We start from the raw sequence: 16,422 nt of genomic DNA on the forward strand, positions 1-16,422 counted from the left end.
GATAATTTGTATCCTGGCCTCTCTGGTCTCTTCACCTCCCCACCCACTGGAACGCCCTCTTTTCCCCTCTCCAAGGTCAATTTTCCAACCTTAGAGGCCAGCTGGCATGGTTCTTTCTGCGCCGACTACAAGGCTGTGGGACGGGGTGGGAAGGCGGACCTCCAGCTTCCTCTCCTGGGGTCAGAATGTTGTCTCTGACCTCGGAGGGGGTCTTCCCGGTATTCTATAGCCCCTCAGACAATGTCTAGGGGCTATAGGATTACTCCCTAAATCTGGCCCACCAAGGGCCAGCCCTCCTGTGTTCAAAAAGCATGGGCTTGCTGTCTGCATCTCTTTTCTAAGTAGGACCCTACAGGCCTTTTTTCTGTGTAAACATACATAGGATTGCACCTTCAATGTAATGTAGTATGACCCTTAGTAGTAGTGATCCTATCCCGCCCATTAGGTATAAATCAAGGATTAAATTGCTCTGAAAATTGCTTTGAGAAAGGAAGAAGGGTAAAATCCCGATTCTTCTGGATTCAACAGAAAGTCCTTTCTTGATTGCAGTGGTTTGGATTTCCTGACCAGATTCCCCTTTATGGTTTTGTTTGAAATGATTAATATACATATGAAATTACATTATTTACAGAGCGCGGGGGGGGGGGAGCAAGTGGCAAACAGCCCACTTTCCAAACCATAATTATAAAAGCATTATGAAGAATCAGGCCTTGTAGCTTAATGACTGTTAAAACCGTGGATGGATGCAGCTGGATGCTGCTCTGAAGGACCACATGATGCAACTCATTATTGAGGGTAGAATCCCTTAATCCAGAAAGAATTTGCAACACGATAGACTTAAACAACTACTTGTGTTCCGCCTTAAACTCTGCCAAGAAAAACTCTTGGATGCTTCTGGGCATTCCACCGATTCATCTCTCCCAGTCCTTTATATAATTCATTAAAACAAGGAACGTGTGTGTTCATTTATTTTATTCATTCCCTCTAATAAAAGTAAATTGTAATCTCGCTTGCTTTGTTTGTGATCATCACTCCAAGTATTTTTATAGTACACCTGTCTAAAATTTCAGGTCCAGCAGTGAGGGCTTCTCCACACCAGGCTTTTTATCTTGCAACGTTACCAGAGCTTCTGCTTCTGGATTCTTTGCAGGATGATGACCGGCTCCTTTACATGGGGGGATGCGTGGTTCGAATCGAGGAAAGTCCTTCCTCGGCAAGTTCTATATGTTTCTTCTATATGTTTAATTTTATAGCCACTAGATGGCATGGTGATAATAGCGCTTTGCTGTCATCAGCAGATAGAACAGATTAGTGCCCCTTGTCACTTTATCTTTGATCTTTTTGGAAGTGGGATAAAGGGAGAAAAGCGTGGGAGACGTCCTGGAGGTTGATGATGTCATGTAAAGAATGCGCAAAGTTCCATTAGTGGCCAATCATGAGCGTGCAATAAATGAAATGTTCTGTGTAGAAATGTAGAAATTGTGTAGAAATGTTCTGAGGAGGGACCATAGCACAAACGTAGAACACATGCTTGGCATGTAGAAGGTCCCAGGTTCAATCCCTGACATCTCCAGCTAGGGCTGGGATTCTGGAAAGACTTGTGTCTAGTACCCTGGTGTAAGGGGAGCCACTGCTAGTCAATGTAGACTGGGGTGTTCAGCCTTAGGCCCATGGGCGAAAGCTGGCTTACTTGGGATCCTAATTCACCCCTCTAGGGTTCACCAGATGACTACAGACCTTTCCCCTGGGGCCACCCCTGAAAGTGCACCACAGAAGGTCCTTGAATGACAAATTAAGAATCACTCACCTAGTATTTATGCCTTGTTAAAACACACACACAAAAAGTGCATGTATTTTAGCACATGGAGGTCTCTTCAGCTGAAACCCCAGAACTAGGTGTTTCCTCAGTGAAGTCACTTGTCAGATCACTATGACAAATTATATTCTAATACCTTTTCCATTAATTATTATGACAAATTTTGATCTAGAGAAAATAACAAAAGACAGCTCATTTCAAAACTGTCAAAATGTTCACATATATTATTTTTCATACGCTACCTTATTGCCCATTAACATTTGGGAATGCAAACATATCTGTACCATTCAAGTTTAAAAGTTTAAACCTAAGCCATCTCTTTCCCGTGGACAACATTCTTCCAGACATATGCAAATCCATACTTTCCTAGTCTATTAAGGAAACACAAATAAAACAGAAACCATCTACCAAACTCATGGATCACTGCCTTGTTGTGGCGAAGGGGCTTGCGTAACTCAGTGAAGCCATAAGCTATGCCGTGCAGGGCCACCCAAGACGGACAGGTCATGGCAGAGAGTTCTGACAAAATGTGGTCCACTGGAGAAGGAAATGGCAACCCACTCCAGTATTCTTGCCAAGAAAACCCCATGGAACGTATCACAAGGCTAAAAGAGATGACGCCGGAAGATGAGCCCCTCAGGTCGGAAGGTGTCCAATATACTACTGGGGAAGAGCAGAGGATATTTCCAAGTAGCGCCAGAAAGAGTGAAGCGGCTGGGCCAAAGCCGAAAGGACACTCAGCTGTGGATGTGTCTGGTGGTGAAAAGAAAATCCGATGCTGTAAAGAACAATATTGTTGAGGAACCTGGAATGTCAGATCAATGAATCAAGGTAAGCTGGAGGTGGTCAAACATGAGATGGCAAGATTGAACATCGACATCTTGGGAATCAGCGAACTAAAATGGACAGGCATGGGCAAATTTAATTCAGGTGACCATCATATCTACTATTGTGGGCAAGAATCCCTTAGAAGAAATGGAGTAGCACTCATAGTCAACAAAAGGGTGGGAAAAGCAGTATTGGGGTACAATCTTAAAAATGATAGAATGATCTCAGTACGAATCCAAGGCAAACCATTCAACATCACAGTAATTCAAGTCTATGCCCCAACCACTGAGGCCGAAGAAGCTGAGGTTGATCGGTTCTATGAAGACCTACAACACCTTCTAGAACTAACACCAAAAAAAGATGTCCTCTTCATCATAGGGAATTGGAATGCTAAAGTAGGAAGTCAAGAAATCACCGGGATAACAGGCAAGCATGGCCTTGGTGTACAAAATGAAGCAGGACAAAAGCTAATAGAGTTTTGCCAAGAGAACATGCTGATCATAGCAAACACTCTTTTCCAACAGCACAAGAGGCGACTCTACACATGGACGTCACCAGATGGTCAATATCGAAATCAGATGGATTATGTCCTTTGCAGCCAAAGATGGAGAAGCTCCATACAGTCAGTAAAAACAAGACCTGGAGCTGACTGTGGCTCAGATCATGAGCTGCTTCTTGCAAAATTTCGGCTTAAATTGAAGAACGTCGGGAAAACCACTAAACCGTTCAGGTATGACCTAAATCATATCCCTGATGAATATACAGTGGAGGTGAGGAATAGATTTCAGGGATTAGACCTGATAGACAGAGTGCCTGAGGAACTATGGACGGAGGTCCGTAACATTGTTCAGGAGGCAGCAACGAAATCCATCCCAAAGAAAAAGAAATGCAAGAAAGCCAAGTGGCTGTCTGATGAGGCTTTACAAGTAGCTCACGAAAGAAGGGAAGCGAAAAGCAAGGGAGAAAGGGGAAGATATACCCAACTGAATGCAGAGTTCCAGAGAATAGCAAGGAGAGACAAGAAGGCCTTCTTAAATGAACAATGCAAAGAAATCGAGGAAAACAACAGAATGGGAAAGACTAGAGATCTCTTCAAGAAAATTGGAGATCTCAAGGGAACGTTTTGTGCAAAGACGGGCATGATAAAGGACAAAGAAGGCAGGGACCTAACAGAAGCAGATGAGATTAAGAAGAGGTGGCAAGAATACACAGAAGAACTATACAGGAAAGATCTGAATGTCCCTGATAGCCATGATAGTGCGGTCACTGAACTTGAGCCGGACATCCTCGAGAGTGAAGTCAAGTGGGCCTTAGGAAGCATTAGTAACAACAAAGCTAGCGGAGATGACAGTATTCCAGCTGAGCTATTTAAAATCCTAAAAGATGATGCTGTTAAAGTGCTGCATTCAATATGCCAACAAATCTGGAACACTCAACAGTGGCCACAAGACTGGAAAAGGTCAGTTTACATTCCACTTCCAAAGAAGGGAAACGCCAAAGAGTGTTCAAACTACCGCACAATTGCGCTCATTTCACATGCCAGCAAGGTGATGCTCAAAATCCTACAAGCTAGGCTTCAGCAGTATGTGAACCGAGAACTACCGGAAGTACAAGCTGGGTTTCGAAGAGGCAGAGGAACTAGAGATCAAATCGACAACATTCGCTGCATCATGGAGAAAGCAAGAGAATTCCAGAAAAACGTCTATTTCTGCTTCATTGACTACGCTAAAGCCTTTGTGTGGATCACAACAAACTGTGGCAAATTCTTAAAGTGATGGGAGTACCAGACCACCTTACCTGTCTCCTGAGAAACCTGTACGAGGGTCAAGAAGCAACAGTCAGAACCAGACATGGAACAACCGATTGGTTCAAAATTGGGAAAGGAGTACGACAAGGCTGCATATTGTCACCCTGCTTATTTAACTTATATGCAGAGTACATCATGAGAAATGCCGGGTTGGATGAATCAGAGGTCGGAATTAAGATTGCTGGGAGAATTATCAACAACCTCCGATATGCAGACGATACCACCCTAATGGCAGAAAGCAAAGAGGATCTAAAGAGCCTCTTGTTGAGGGTGAAAGAGGAGAGTGCAAAAGCTGGTTTGAAACTCAACATTAAAAAAACTAAGATCGTGGCATCTGGCCCCATCACTTCCTGGCATATAGAAGGGGAAGAAATGGAAGCAGTGACAGATTTTACTTTCTTGGGTTCCAAGATCACCGCAGACGGTGACTGTAGCCATGAAATTAAAAGATGCTTGCTCCTTGGGAGGAAAGCTATGGCCAACCTAGACAGCATAGTAAGAAGCAGAGACATCACCTTGCCGACAAAGGTCCGTCTAATCAAAGCGATGGTTTTCCCAGTAGTAATGTATGGCTGTGAGAGCTGGACTATAAGGAAGGCTGAGTGCCGAAGAATTGATGCTTTCGAACTGTGGTGCTGGAGAAGACTCTTACGAGTCCCCTGGACTGCAAGGAGGTCAAATCAGTCCATCCTAAAGGAAATCAACCCTGAGTGCTCATTGGAAGGACAGATAATGAAGCTGAAGCTCCAATATTTTGGCCACCTAATGCGAAGAGAAAACTCCCTGGAAAAGACCCTGATGCTGGGAAAGACTGAAGGCAAAAGGAGAAGGGGACGGCAGAGGATGAGATGGCTAGATAGCATCACGGATGCAATGAATATGAACTTGAGCACGCTCCGGGAGAGAGCGCAGGACAGGAAGGCCTGGCGTGCTATGGTCCATGGGGTCACGAAGAGTCGGACACGACTGAACGACTGAACAACAACAACAACAACAACATCTACCAAACTGACCACCAAAATTCTATAGAGGAATAACATTTTATATCTTGTAGGGAATATCGGGATGACAGGGAAAGTCAATTATTTCTTTTAAAAGAACCAGAAATATAAGAGATACAGTGATCAGGAGGGGTAAATTTAGGGAGGACAAACATACATATCCACTTATTTTACCAGGAACAACAGTACCTAAGGGGCATCATCCTTGCAGTCACTGTTTATTGCAAGCATACTTGTTGTAAGATGACTGATTTTAAAAGCTATTTTAGGGTGCAATTCTATGCATATTTAGATAGAAAAAGTCCTACAACTCTCAGCAGGGCTGGCTGGAGAATGCTGAGAGGTGTAGGACTTTATTTTCTGCCTAAACATGCAAAGGATTGCACCATTAAAGGGTGGGAGTGGGGGGTACAAATGAACAGTCAAGCTTCTGTGTTTGTCAGTTCTACAGCAGGCCTACCCAGCTTCAGTAGTATGTTAGGCCTTCCTTTTCCAGGGCTCCCGCCCCCCCCCCCCCCCGAGTCAGTTTGCGTAGCAGCAATCCCAGAGTACCCAAACTGCTAAGAGGGATCTTTTACTCTACCTCCGGTCCTCCACTGGTGTTTCATCTGACCTCACAGACCTGCTCCAAGGCTTTTTCTCTCCATGTGTATCTCTCCCTCTTTCCCCACTTCCCTTCAAGTAAAGCAACCCTCCTCCCAAGGTCAAAGACACAGTTCATGGCTGGGGCTGTTGGGAAATGTAGTCAAAGATCCATCATCGTAGCCTTTCCTAACTTGGCGCCCTACAGACGTTCTGGGCTACAATTCCCATCACCCTCAGCCACACACCATTGATCCTGATGTCTGAGGATGATGGGGCTTGTAGTCCAACACATCCAGAGAGCGCCAGGTTGGGGAAGGCTGTATTACAATCAGGATGGCCTCTATTTGCAGGGGTGCACAAGCTCAGGCCCAGGGGTCAAATCCTGCCCTCCAGGAATCCCCAGATAGCCACGCCCCCTTCCACTGGCCCCACCACTTTTCCCCCAACCACCAGTTGTTAGTTTCCTAGCTTTTGCACAGCCCCCTGCCCCCAAATTCTAAAAGGTTGAAATGCCTCTCCTAAGGCTTAATTATTGTAAGAGCTTTACACTACAATATGCTGATATTTTTTTACATTTTTGCGCTTCCCCTCCTTTCTGCTCCCCCCCCACACACACACACACTTCTCTGAAATGGAATTCAGCCCTCAGGCTGAAAGAGGCTCAACACCCCTGCCATCATGGTTGTCAATAGTTCTGATTAGTGTGTGTGTATATATGTATTTTTAAAAAAACTAAGATCATGGCATCTGGCCCCATCACTTCCTGGCATATAGAAGGGGAAGAAATGGAAGCAGTGACAGATTTTATTTTCTTGGGCTCCAAGATCACCACAGATGGTGACTGTAGCCATGAAATTAAAAGATGCTTGCTCCTTGGGAGGAAAGCTATGGCACACCTAGTCAGCATAGTAAGAAGCAGAGACATCACCTTGCCGACAAAGGTTCGTATAATCAAAGCTGTGGTTTTCCCAGCAGTAACGTATGGCTGTGAGAGCTGGACTATAAGGAAGGCTGAGTGCCGAAGAATTGATGCTTTTGAACTGTGGTGGTGGAGAAGACTCTTACGAGTCTCCTGGACTGCAAGGAGGTCAAATCAGTCCATCCTAAAGGAAATCAACCCTGAGTGCTCATTGGAAGGACAGATACTGAAGCTGAAGCTCCAATATTTTGGCCACCTAATGTGAAAAGAAAACTCCCTGGAAAAGACCCTGATGCTGGGAAAGACTGAAGGCCAAAGGAGAAGGGGACGGCAGAGGATGAGATGGCTAGATAGCATCACCGATGCAATGAATATGAATCTGAGCACACTCCGGGACAGAGCGGAGGACAGGAAGGCCTGGTGTGCTATGGTCCATGGGGTCACGAAGAGTCGGACACGACTTAACAACTGAACAACAACATATATGTATTTGATTAGCTGATACAGTAAGTATATTTTAATAATACAGGTTCTTAACATTCTTCACACCGCCTTTTATATTATACTGTTTCCATATAAAAGAATGTTTAGGTTTAAATACAAAGCTAGTCATTCACTTTTATCATCTTGACTTCTAGAACATGAATATATTTATAGCAAATATGAGAATGTTCTTGTGGTTAAGATGCTGTACTATCCAAAGACAAAGATGCAACAGACCTTAGGTTTGACTAGTTTTATGTGAGTCCAGATACTTATCTGATATGTAGTTTGGTAAGTAACTATATAGATTTGATAAGCCATGGAATGATTTTTATGGCACTGGGATCCTGTCTCTTGGGACTTCTTAGAATGAGGCTGGAGAAATCTGTCTGTCTGTCTGTCTGTCTGTCTGTCTGTCTATCTATCTATCTATCTATCTATCTATCTATCTATCTATATCTATCTATCGCATTTATATCCTGACTTCTTCCTCTTGCAAGGAAACCAAGGCAGCTTACATTATCCTCCTCCTCTCCGTTTTATCATCACAACAACCCTGTGAGGTAGGTTGGGCTGAGAGTTTGTGACTGGCCCAGAGTCACCCAGCAAGCTTCCATGGCCAAGAGGGGACTAGAAGCCAGATCTCCCAGCTCCCAGTCCAACACTCTAGCCACTATGCCACACTGGCTCTCCAAAATTGGAGCAATTCTGTCATGGTCATGGGGCTATTTCTTGCTTCCAACTCCTCCATTCCTGTACGCTTGCCTTGGGTCCTGTTCTGCATCTTCTGTGTGCTGTGTTAGAAAGCAATGGTGTGCATGACTGGCAGTAAGGGCCTTGAGCTAAAACATGCTGGGATTTTTGGCCCTGCCCTCCACTGGAACGCAGCCCCCAAGAGTTCCTCCGAAATGGAATTTAGCCCTTGAGCTGAAAGAGGTTCAACACCTCTGAACTATTGGCAGCAGGCCAGCCATCCCACACCCACAGCTTGAAGGATGTTCTCCACAGGGTGCTTCCAGGACAAAAAAAGGAGCAGTTCTATGAAAAACTATTGCTGAACATGAGCTGAGGGAGGCCAGGTAGACGGTGCAATCTATGGGGACCATAGGGCTATTAGCAACAACGCAGTCTGAAGCAGCAGCCAGAGGGCTGCTCCCCGGCATGCTTCTGATAATCAAGTAGCCGATGAGGCCACAGAGGGTTGTATCCAATGTCAGTCCTGCCTAGAGTAGACCCACTGATATGAATGGGGCTTACGTTAGACTAATACTGGATTCAAGTCCAGAGCAAAAAGGTTCCTGAAGCACAAACACCGTAAAAACAGTCACCGAACCACCCACCCAATACAATGTTCAAGAAAATGAAAGATGCCACACACTGGAAAATCTCTACAATGACTGCTGCACAGAAACTGCTACAATGAATTACTTTAGGGCCCCTGAGGGGTGTGAATAACAGCCTCAGGGTCAGATAAGGAAATGAGACAGTCCATCCAGTGAACTAGGTATGAGGCAGCTAGCTGGGGAATATGGCGCAGCCAATAGAAAGGCAACATAAGGCACAAAGCTGTCTCCAGGCCACAATCCCATGCAGACTTACACAAGAGCAAGCCTCATTGACTCCAGTGCAGTGATGCCTTGCATAGATTGGGGCTGGGATAGTCCCATCATAGGGCTGCCATCAGGTCACTGCAGATGGCTATAGTATCCCAGCCTGCCACTTCCAATGCATGAATGCAGACTGGATATCCTCCCCTGGATCCTCATAACTAACAGATGAAAGTTCCTGGAACAAGGGATATCACCACTAGGAAGACAGACCCATTGAGCACTGATGGGGCTGCAAAGGAGACAAATGGGAGACAATGAGCTTCTGTGCAAAGCAAGACCATTGTTTTATACAAAGGCATAAAAGGAGGCCATGCTCAGAGCCCACCCCCCAGGGATTCGGAGGGTAGCTACTTGTGAGCAGGCCTTTTCTGTGCTGTCCCCCAAATTGCAGAATGCCCTCCCTATAGAGGTCCACCTGGTGCCTACTTGGTGACTTTTTAGTGCCAGGCAAAGACCTTTTTATTCTCCCAAGCCTTTTAAATATCTTTTCAACTGCTGCTTGCTTTATTTTTAATATGTGTAATGCTGCATTTTAAAATCATATTCTCTGTTTTTAGCTGCTCAGTTATTTATCTCTTTTAAATGCTGGATTTTTCTTGCTTCTTTTAAGGTAATACTTTTTTAAAATGTGTTTTATTACTGGTTTTACTGTTTTTGCTTTCAGAGAGCTTTGGTTATAGGGTGACTCATAAATCAATCAATCAAATAAATAAATAAATAAATAAAAATTGTGATGGTCAGGGAATGATAGGATAGAATAGGATAGAGGTAAATGGAAGGGGACCCTGGGTACTATGTCCCCAAGAACAGCACTGGTTCATGGAAAGAGGAGGAAACTGACACTAGGAATTGAAACAACCAGGTGAAAAGTCATGGGGCAAATGTATGCCCAGGAACACAGCTGAAGCACAGATCACCTTTGACAGACATTGAAAGCAGTCCCAGTGCGGTAAGAACAGCCAGTGGAATGCTGCGGTGAATTTCCCATTCCAACCCAAGGCAGTCCAGGTAGGGCAAAAATGCCAGTTGTGGCCATTGGTGTCCCACTGTGCTAACACTGTTGCAGGACCTCAGTTGCCCCCTTTTCCTCTCACAGTGCCTGTGCCCCTCTTACACAGACACCAATACAAACATGCTATGTGCATTGCTTGTGTGGAATAGTTAGTACCCCAGTGGTGCTCTTACAAATATTATCCTGAAAAGGTTTAGTACTCACATCCTTCACTTAGGAGGCTTCTGGGTACTGCATGCAAGCCATCAGAGGCTTGGTGTGTGTGTGTATGTGTGTGTGTGAGGGGTGAGCTATTGACTCCTGGGAGTGTGTGCTTTGTGCGTGGGGAACATATGTGACAGCATTATGGTGTTATCGTTGTCACTGGATCTTGACCGGTGCCTTGCCTTCCATTAAACAGTAGCATGTGGGGGAAGGGGCAGCCGTTAGTGACATTGGAACTGGCAAATGGCAGTCAAGTTGCCAGGAATTCTATGGGTGTGTCTTCAAATGTTGCTATATTAGCTTTTCTGGGATTGTGATGCTCACTTTTATTGTTAGGTGCGCATAGGATCATTACTATGTGGCATCAGCACTGGCCCTGGCAGGTAGGCCATCTGGTACAGCAGGGTCACAGGATTGCCCTGCCTGTAGGTTTCTTATAAATAACAACTAAAAATAACAAAAACAGAATGGTGAAAAAGCTTGAATTACAAACCCACTCAAGAGCTATTGTCTATAGCAGCAGGTCTTGAACTTTTATCTGGGGCCAGTGGTGTCTTTAGAGGTGACCAATGAGGCAAGACTTCCATGAAAGTAATAGAGCAAAGTGCTGAAGCATAAGAGGTGCCCTTGATGTTTTCACATGCTGAAGAGACAAGCCTCATTTCCATTACAGAATTTAAACAGAAAAGCAGCTTGTTCTCTTCAACAGTGCAAGTGGCTGCAATGAAAACTTCAAAGAAAATCTAAGTACAGTTTTCCTCCTCACATCCATATCCTGTGCAATCGTTTGTAGTCATAATGATAAAGGACAAATACACATGAATTGTAATTACAATCTTATCAGAAGGATGTTCCCTCAAAAGTACATTCGACTGCATTTGGTTGGCCTTATTCTCAAGTAAGCATCCACAGAATCGCACCTTTGCCACCGTATCCTATGAAACTTTACAGTAGTGAGTGCCACTGTGTTCAATGTGACTTGTTTCCTACTGGGTGTAAGGATTGTAGCTGCACAGGATACAGCCCAGTTCTATGCATATTTGCTCAGAAGCAAGTCCCACTGTATACGGTTTAGTAAGCACGATTCAGACTACGGCCATAAGCGTTAGTTACTAAGCTTCCAGTTCCACACATACTTACCCGGAAGTACACCCCATTGAACTCGGTGGGGCTTACTTTTGCGTAGACATGTATAAGATAGCACTATAAGGAGTCTCCTCCAACTCAGCGGGATTTACCTCTGGACGACCCTGATTAGGACTGCACTGTGAGGTTGCAACCCTAAACGTACCATTGACTTGCAAGTAAATCCTATTGAAATCAATGGACTTTATTTCAGAGTCAACACAGTCAGGCTCAAGCTGCTACGCTACGGTCCTAACAGCCAGCTCAAAAGATCCATTAAGGGCACAATCCTATGAATTGTTCAGACAGAAAAAAGGTCCTACAACTCCCAGCCTGCAACAGCCAGCCATGCTGGGAGTTGCCGGAGTTTTCCCCCCCTGTCTAAACACGCATAGGATTGCGACCTCACTTGTGGAAGTAAGTCCCAAGGCGGAGGCTCACTGCCCAGTAATCATCCTGGAAATGGAAGTGAAAGCCAATTAAAAGGAAGGCCCCGCGCGTTGCTTCTCCTCCCCAAAACACGTCACGCAGGCCAACCTTTCCTCCCCTTGAGCAGCAACCGCTCGCGCGCCGCCGGCCACCCGACAGCTTCGGGGACGGCCACCTGAGAACGCGCGTGCGCTCTCCGACCCCGCTCCCCCCCCCCCCCGCGCCAGGCAGCGCGCTCGCGAAGGAGCTGCCGCGAGAGCCTCCCGGGCGCGCGCGCGCGCGGCGGAGAAGAGGGCGGGCCTTTGCGCCTGCGGCTCCTCAGTCAGTGGCTGCCGCGGCGCCGGAGAGCGGATGTTGTTACTGTTGTTGTTCCTGTCCGCCCCCCTCCGCGGGATCATGACGGGCGCTTCCTCCCTGCGTCTTTGAAAAGAGACTTCGGCGGCCCCGAGGGCGGGGGACGCGGCCGCTCTTGCGCTGCTCCGCTCCGCTGTCCTGCCCTTCCCCGCTCGGTCTCCTTCCCGGCCTCGCCGCAGCCTCTTCCTCCTCCTCGCGGCGAGAGTCGTCGCGGCCCGGGCCCGGCCATGGCGGACTTCGATGAGATCTACGAAGAAGAGGAGGACGAGGAGCGGGCCTTGGAGGAGCAGCTGCTGAAGCACTCGCCGGACCCGGTGGTGGTGCGCGGCTCCGGCCATGTCACTGTGTAAGGAGGGCCGGCAAGGGCGGGGAGGGAGGCGAAGCGAGGAGTCTCTTGTGGGCCCAGCCCCAGCTCGAGCCGGCAGGGCTCCTGCCGGGCAGCTCTCCCCTCCTTATAGAGAGGCCTCTGGCCTTCAACGCTGCTTTCTGTAGTCAGGCTTCGAGGCAGCCCTCCCGCTTTCAGCAGCTGTAAAGTCGAGTTTGTAGTCAACAGCTGCAAAGTACAGCCCACTTTGGCCTTTGGGCCTGCCCACCCCTGGAATGCGGCCCCCGAAAGCTGCTTTGAAATGTAATTCAGCCCTCGGGTGAAAGAGGGTTGCCCCTCTGAAGTAGTGAACAGTAGACATACTGCTTAGCTCTGCAGAGCCTTACATGTGATCTATGCGGGGCTCTTTCCGAGAGTTCAGGGCACTTTGCATTATTTCCATCAGCTTTATAATAACCATGTGAGGTAGGTCAATGTTGTCCCATATTACAGGTGGAAGGGGCAGGTTGAAAGTGAGGGGTAGTGATTTTAAAACCAGGAAATAAGCCGTGGCTCAGGCAAGATTTGAATTGGGGACTGTCTTGTCTCACAGGCCTTGGCCTGTGTGCTACACCAGCATAGTACATACATTATATTTTGTAGGACATGATAAAGATTCAACTGAGGGTATCATATACTGTATGTGTAATAGCTTTTGGAACAAGGTACCATTTTTCCCCACAAATGTACAGGGAGTGTACAAAGTTAATTTAAAACAGCCTTCCCCAGCTTGATGCCCTCCAGACGTTTTGGACTTCAACTCCCATCAGCCTGGACAGCATAGCCAGTGTTCAGGAATGCTGGGAGTTGTAGTTCAAAACATATGAAGGGCACCAGGTTGGGGACGCCTGATTTAAAAGCATAGTTTTTGTTGTATTGCTTGTTCTTGCATTAATTTTGTGAGGTAGAGCATCACTGATTCCATTTTACAGTAAGAGAAGAAGAAATGAGGTGAAGAAATTATGATTTTGCCAAGACCACAGAGTGGATCCAGAACTGAAGGAGAATTGATCTTGAAACTATTCTGATGCTGAGCCCTACATTGCTCAACCTGATGTTCAACCTCTTCTGGAAAGGGTTGCACTCCCCCTAAAAGATCAGGTTCATAGGTTGGGAGTGTTCCTGAATCCAGCATTGTCACTAAAGGCACAGGTGGACTTGGTGGCACAGAGTACCTTTTATCAGCTTAAGCTGTTATACCAACTATTTCATTTATTTATTTATTAAATTTATTCATCGCCCATCTGGCTGGTCACCAAGCCACTCTGGGCAATGTACAACAATAAAAACTGTTCAAAACAATAAAATTCAACATTAAAAACATCACATTTCTAAAATTACCCTAACCCACCCCAAATGCCTGCCTGAGCAGCCATGTTTTTAATGCGTGGCGGAAGCTCATTAAAGAGGGGGCATGGCGAAGTTCCCTAGGGAGGGAGTTCCACAGAGTGGGGGCCACCACAGAGAAGGCCCTCTTCCTCGTCCTCAACAGCCTAGGTGTCCTGGGTGATGGGACAGAGAGAAGGCCATCCGAGGCTGATCTTGTTGAGCGGCCTATCTGGTGTTGCTGGAGGCGCTCCTTGAGATAGGCTGGGCCGGAACCATATAGGGTTTTAAAGGTCAGAACCAACACCTTGAATTTGGCCTGGAAAACAACTGGTAAGCAGTGCAGCTCCTTCAGCACTGGAGTGATGTGATCTTGCCGGCAGCTGCCTTTAATCAGCCGAGCTGCCGCGTTCTGTACTAGCTGCAGCTTCTGAACCGTCTTCAAGGGGAACCCCACATAGAGCGCATTACAGTAGTCTAAACGAGAGGAGACCAGGGCATGTACTACAGATGGGAGCAGATGGTCGGGAAGGTAGGGGCGCATCCACCGTATCAGATGGAGTTGGTACAACGCTATCTGGCTCACAGCTGATACCTGAGCCTCCATGGACAGCTGGGAGTCTAAGATGACCCCCAGGCTGCGGACCTGGTCTTTCAAGGGTAGCCGTACCCCATTGAACACCAGGTCAACATTCCCCAACCACCTCTTGTCTCCCACCAAAAGTACCTCGGTCTTGTCAGGGTTCAGCTTCAGCTTATTTCTCCCCATCCAGCCACTCACCGTCTCCAGACATTTGGACAAGGATTCTATGGCCAACCTTGGTGAAGATTTGAATGAGAGGTAGAGCTGCGTGTCATCCGCATACTGATGACACCGCACCCCAAATCTCCTGATGATAGCTCCCAGTGGCTTCACATAGATGTTAAATAGCATCGGGGAGAGGATGGAACCCTGTGGCACCCCACAAGTGAGTGGCCATGGGTCCGAAACCTCCTCTCCCAGTGGTACCCTCTGGTACCTGCTGGAGAGGAAGGACCGGAACCACTGCAGTACGGTGTCTCCAATGCCGAACCCCTCCAGGTGGTCCAGGAGGATACTGTGGTCAACGGTATCAAAAGCTGCTGAGAGGTCGAGGAGAACAAGGAAGGCGCATTCGCCCCTGTCCAGGGCCCTCCTCGTATCGTCCACCAAGGCCGTTTCTGTCCCATGCCCAGATCTGAAGGCCGACTGAAATGGATCTAGATAATCGGCTTCTTCAAAGTGTGCCTTCAACTGCATCACCACCACCCACTCAATCACCTTGCCCCAAAATGGCAGATTCAAAACTGGGCGAAAGTTGTTCAGAACTTGGGGATCCAAGGAGGGCTTTTTTAAAAGCAGTCTTATCGCTGCCTCCTTGAGGGCTGATGGCATCACTCCCTCCTCAAGGGAGGTGTTTACCTCCACCCTGATCCCCCTCACCTAGCCTCTCTCTGCAGCTCATAATGAGCCAGGATGGGCAAGGATCAAGTAAGCAGGTGGTCGACCTTATAGATGAAAGCACCTATGTCTTTATCTAGACAGAGATAGCCTAGCTACAGTTATCCATGGCCTGATAACCACTTGTCTGGATTATTTCAGTGTGTTATATGTGGGGCTGCCTTTGAAAATGGTCCAGAAACTTCAGCTGGTCCAAAATAGGACAGTGAGATTGTTAATGGGGACTGGCCAACATGATTATATTATGTCATTACTTTTCCATCTGCACTGCTGCCAGTCCATTTCTGGGCCTGATTCAAAGTGCTGGTATTAACATTCAAAGCCCTAAATGGCTTGGGGCCAGGTTACCTGAAGAATGGTTTCCTCCCATATATACCTCCCAGAGCCTAAGATCATCTTCACTGGTTGTTCTTCTGGAGCCCCTGCCAAAGAAAGTGAGGTGGGATGCTCTGAAGAGGGCCTTTTTCATTGTGACACCCCAGTTGTGGAATGAACTTCCCAGAGGGGCCTATGTTATGTTCTTTTCGGCACCTTCTTGTTTTCCCAGGTATTTTAGTCTCAGATTCTGTTTTAAATCTGTTACTGTATTTTAAATATTTGCATTACTGCTAGGTTTTATTTTGGTGTTTTTTTTTCATACAGTAGTTCTAAATATTTATATTGTGTTTTATCATGTTATGTTTTATGGTTTTAATTGTTGTGAACCACCCAGAGATCTTTGGCTATTGGACAGTATAGAAATGTAATAAATAAATAAAATTGCCAAAGCTCCTGATAGGCTAATAAAGACTAGCATGCCTCTGAAGAATGCCCTTGGGATAAGGATTTTCAACTCTTTTGCCGTTATCTCCCCTCACTCTTGAGAACTTTATGCTTATTGTTCAGGCTCTTCTCCCCCTTGTTGCCAATCCCATTTGGCAAGCAGTTGAAAACCCAGCATAATCCAGTGTTCCATCTAGGATCTCCTTGGAAGCTCCAACTCTTGTGTCTCTGTCCTTGCTTACCCAATCCATGTATTGAGATGCATAGAACAGGTAAATGTGATTGGGTCAAAAGACTGTATCTAATATTTACCATTT

General features: G+C 46.5%; 1 protein-coding gene across 1 annotated transcript in view; it reads left to right on the plus strand.

Moving 5' to 3' along the window:
• The first annotated feature begins 12,199 nt into the window (after nucleotides 1-12,199).
• CHIC2 (cysteine rich hydrophobic domain 2) overlaps nucleotides 12,200-16,422 on the plus strand; it is a 32,745-nt gene continuing 28,522 nt past the window's right edge. Inside the window, exon 1 of the mRNA XM_084856751.1 lies at nucleotides 12,200-12,519. Coding sequence (XP_084712877.1) covers nucleotides 12,401-12,519 — 119 coding nt within the window. The 5' untranslated portion in view covers nucleotides 12,200-12,400. The remainder of the gene's footprint in view (nucleotides 12,520-16,422) is intronic.

This window comes from Heloderma suspectum, chromosome 5, assembly GCF_057233095.1.
Source record: "Heloderma suspectum isolate Gila_16-S chromosome 5, 16-S_ref, whole genome shotgun sequence".
In the NCBI taxonomy this organism is placed as follows: Eukaryota; Metazoa; Chordata; class Lepidosauria; order Squamata; family Helodermatidae; genus Heloderma; species Heloderma suspectum.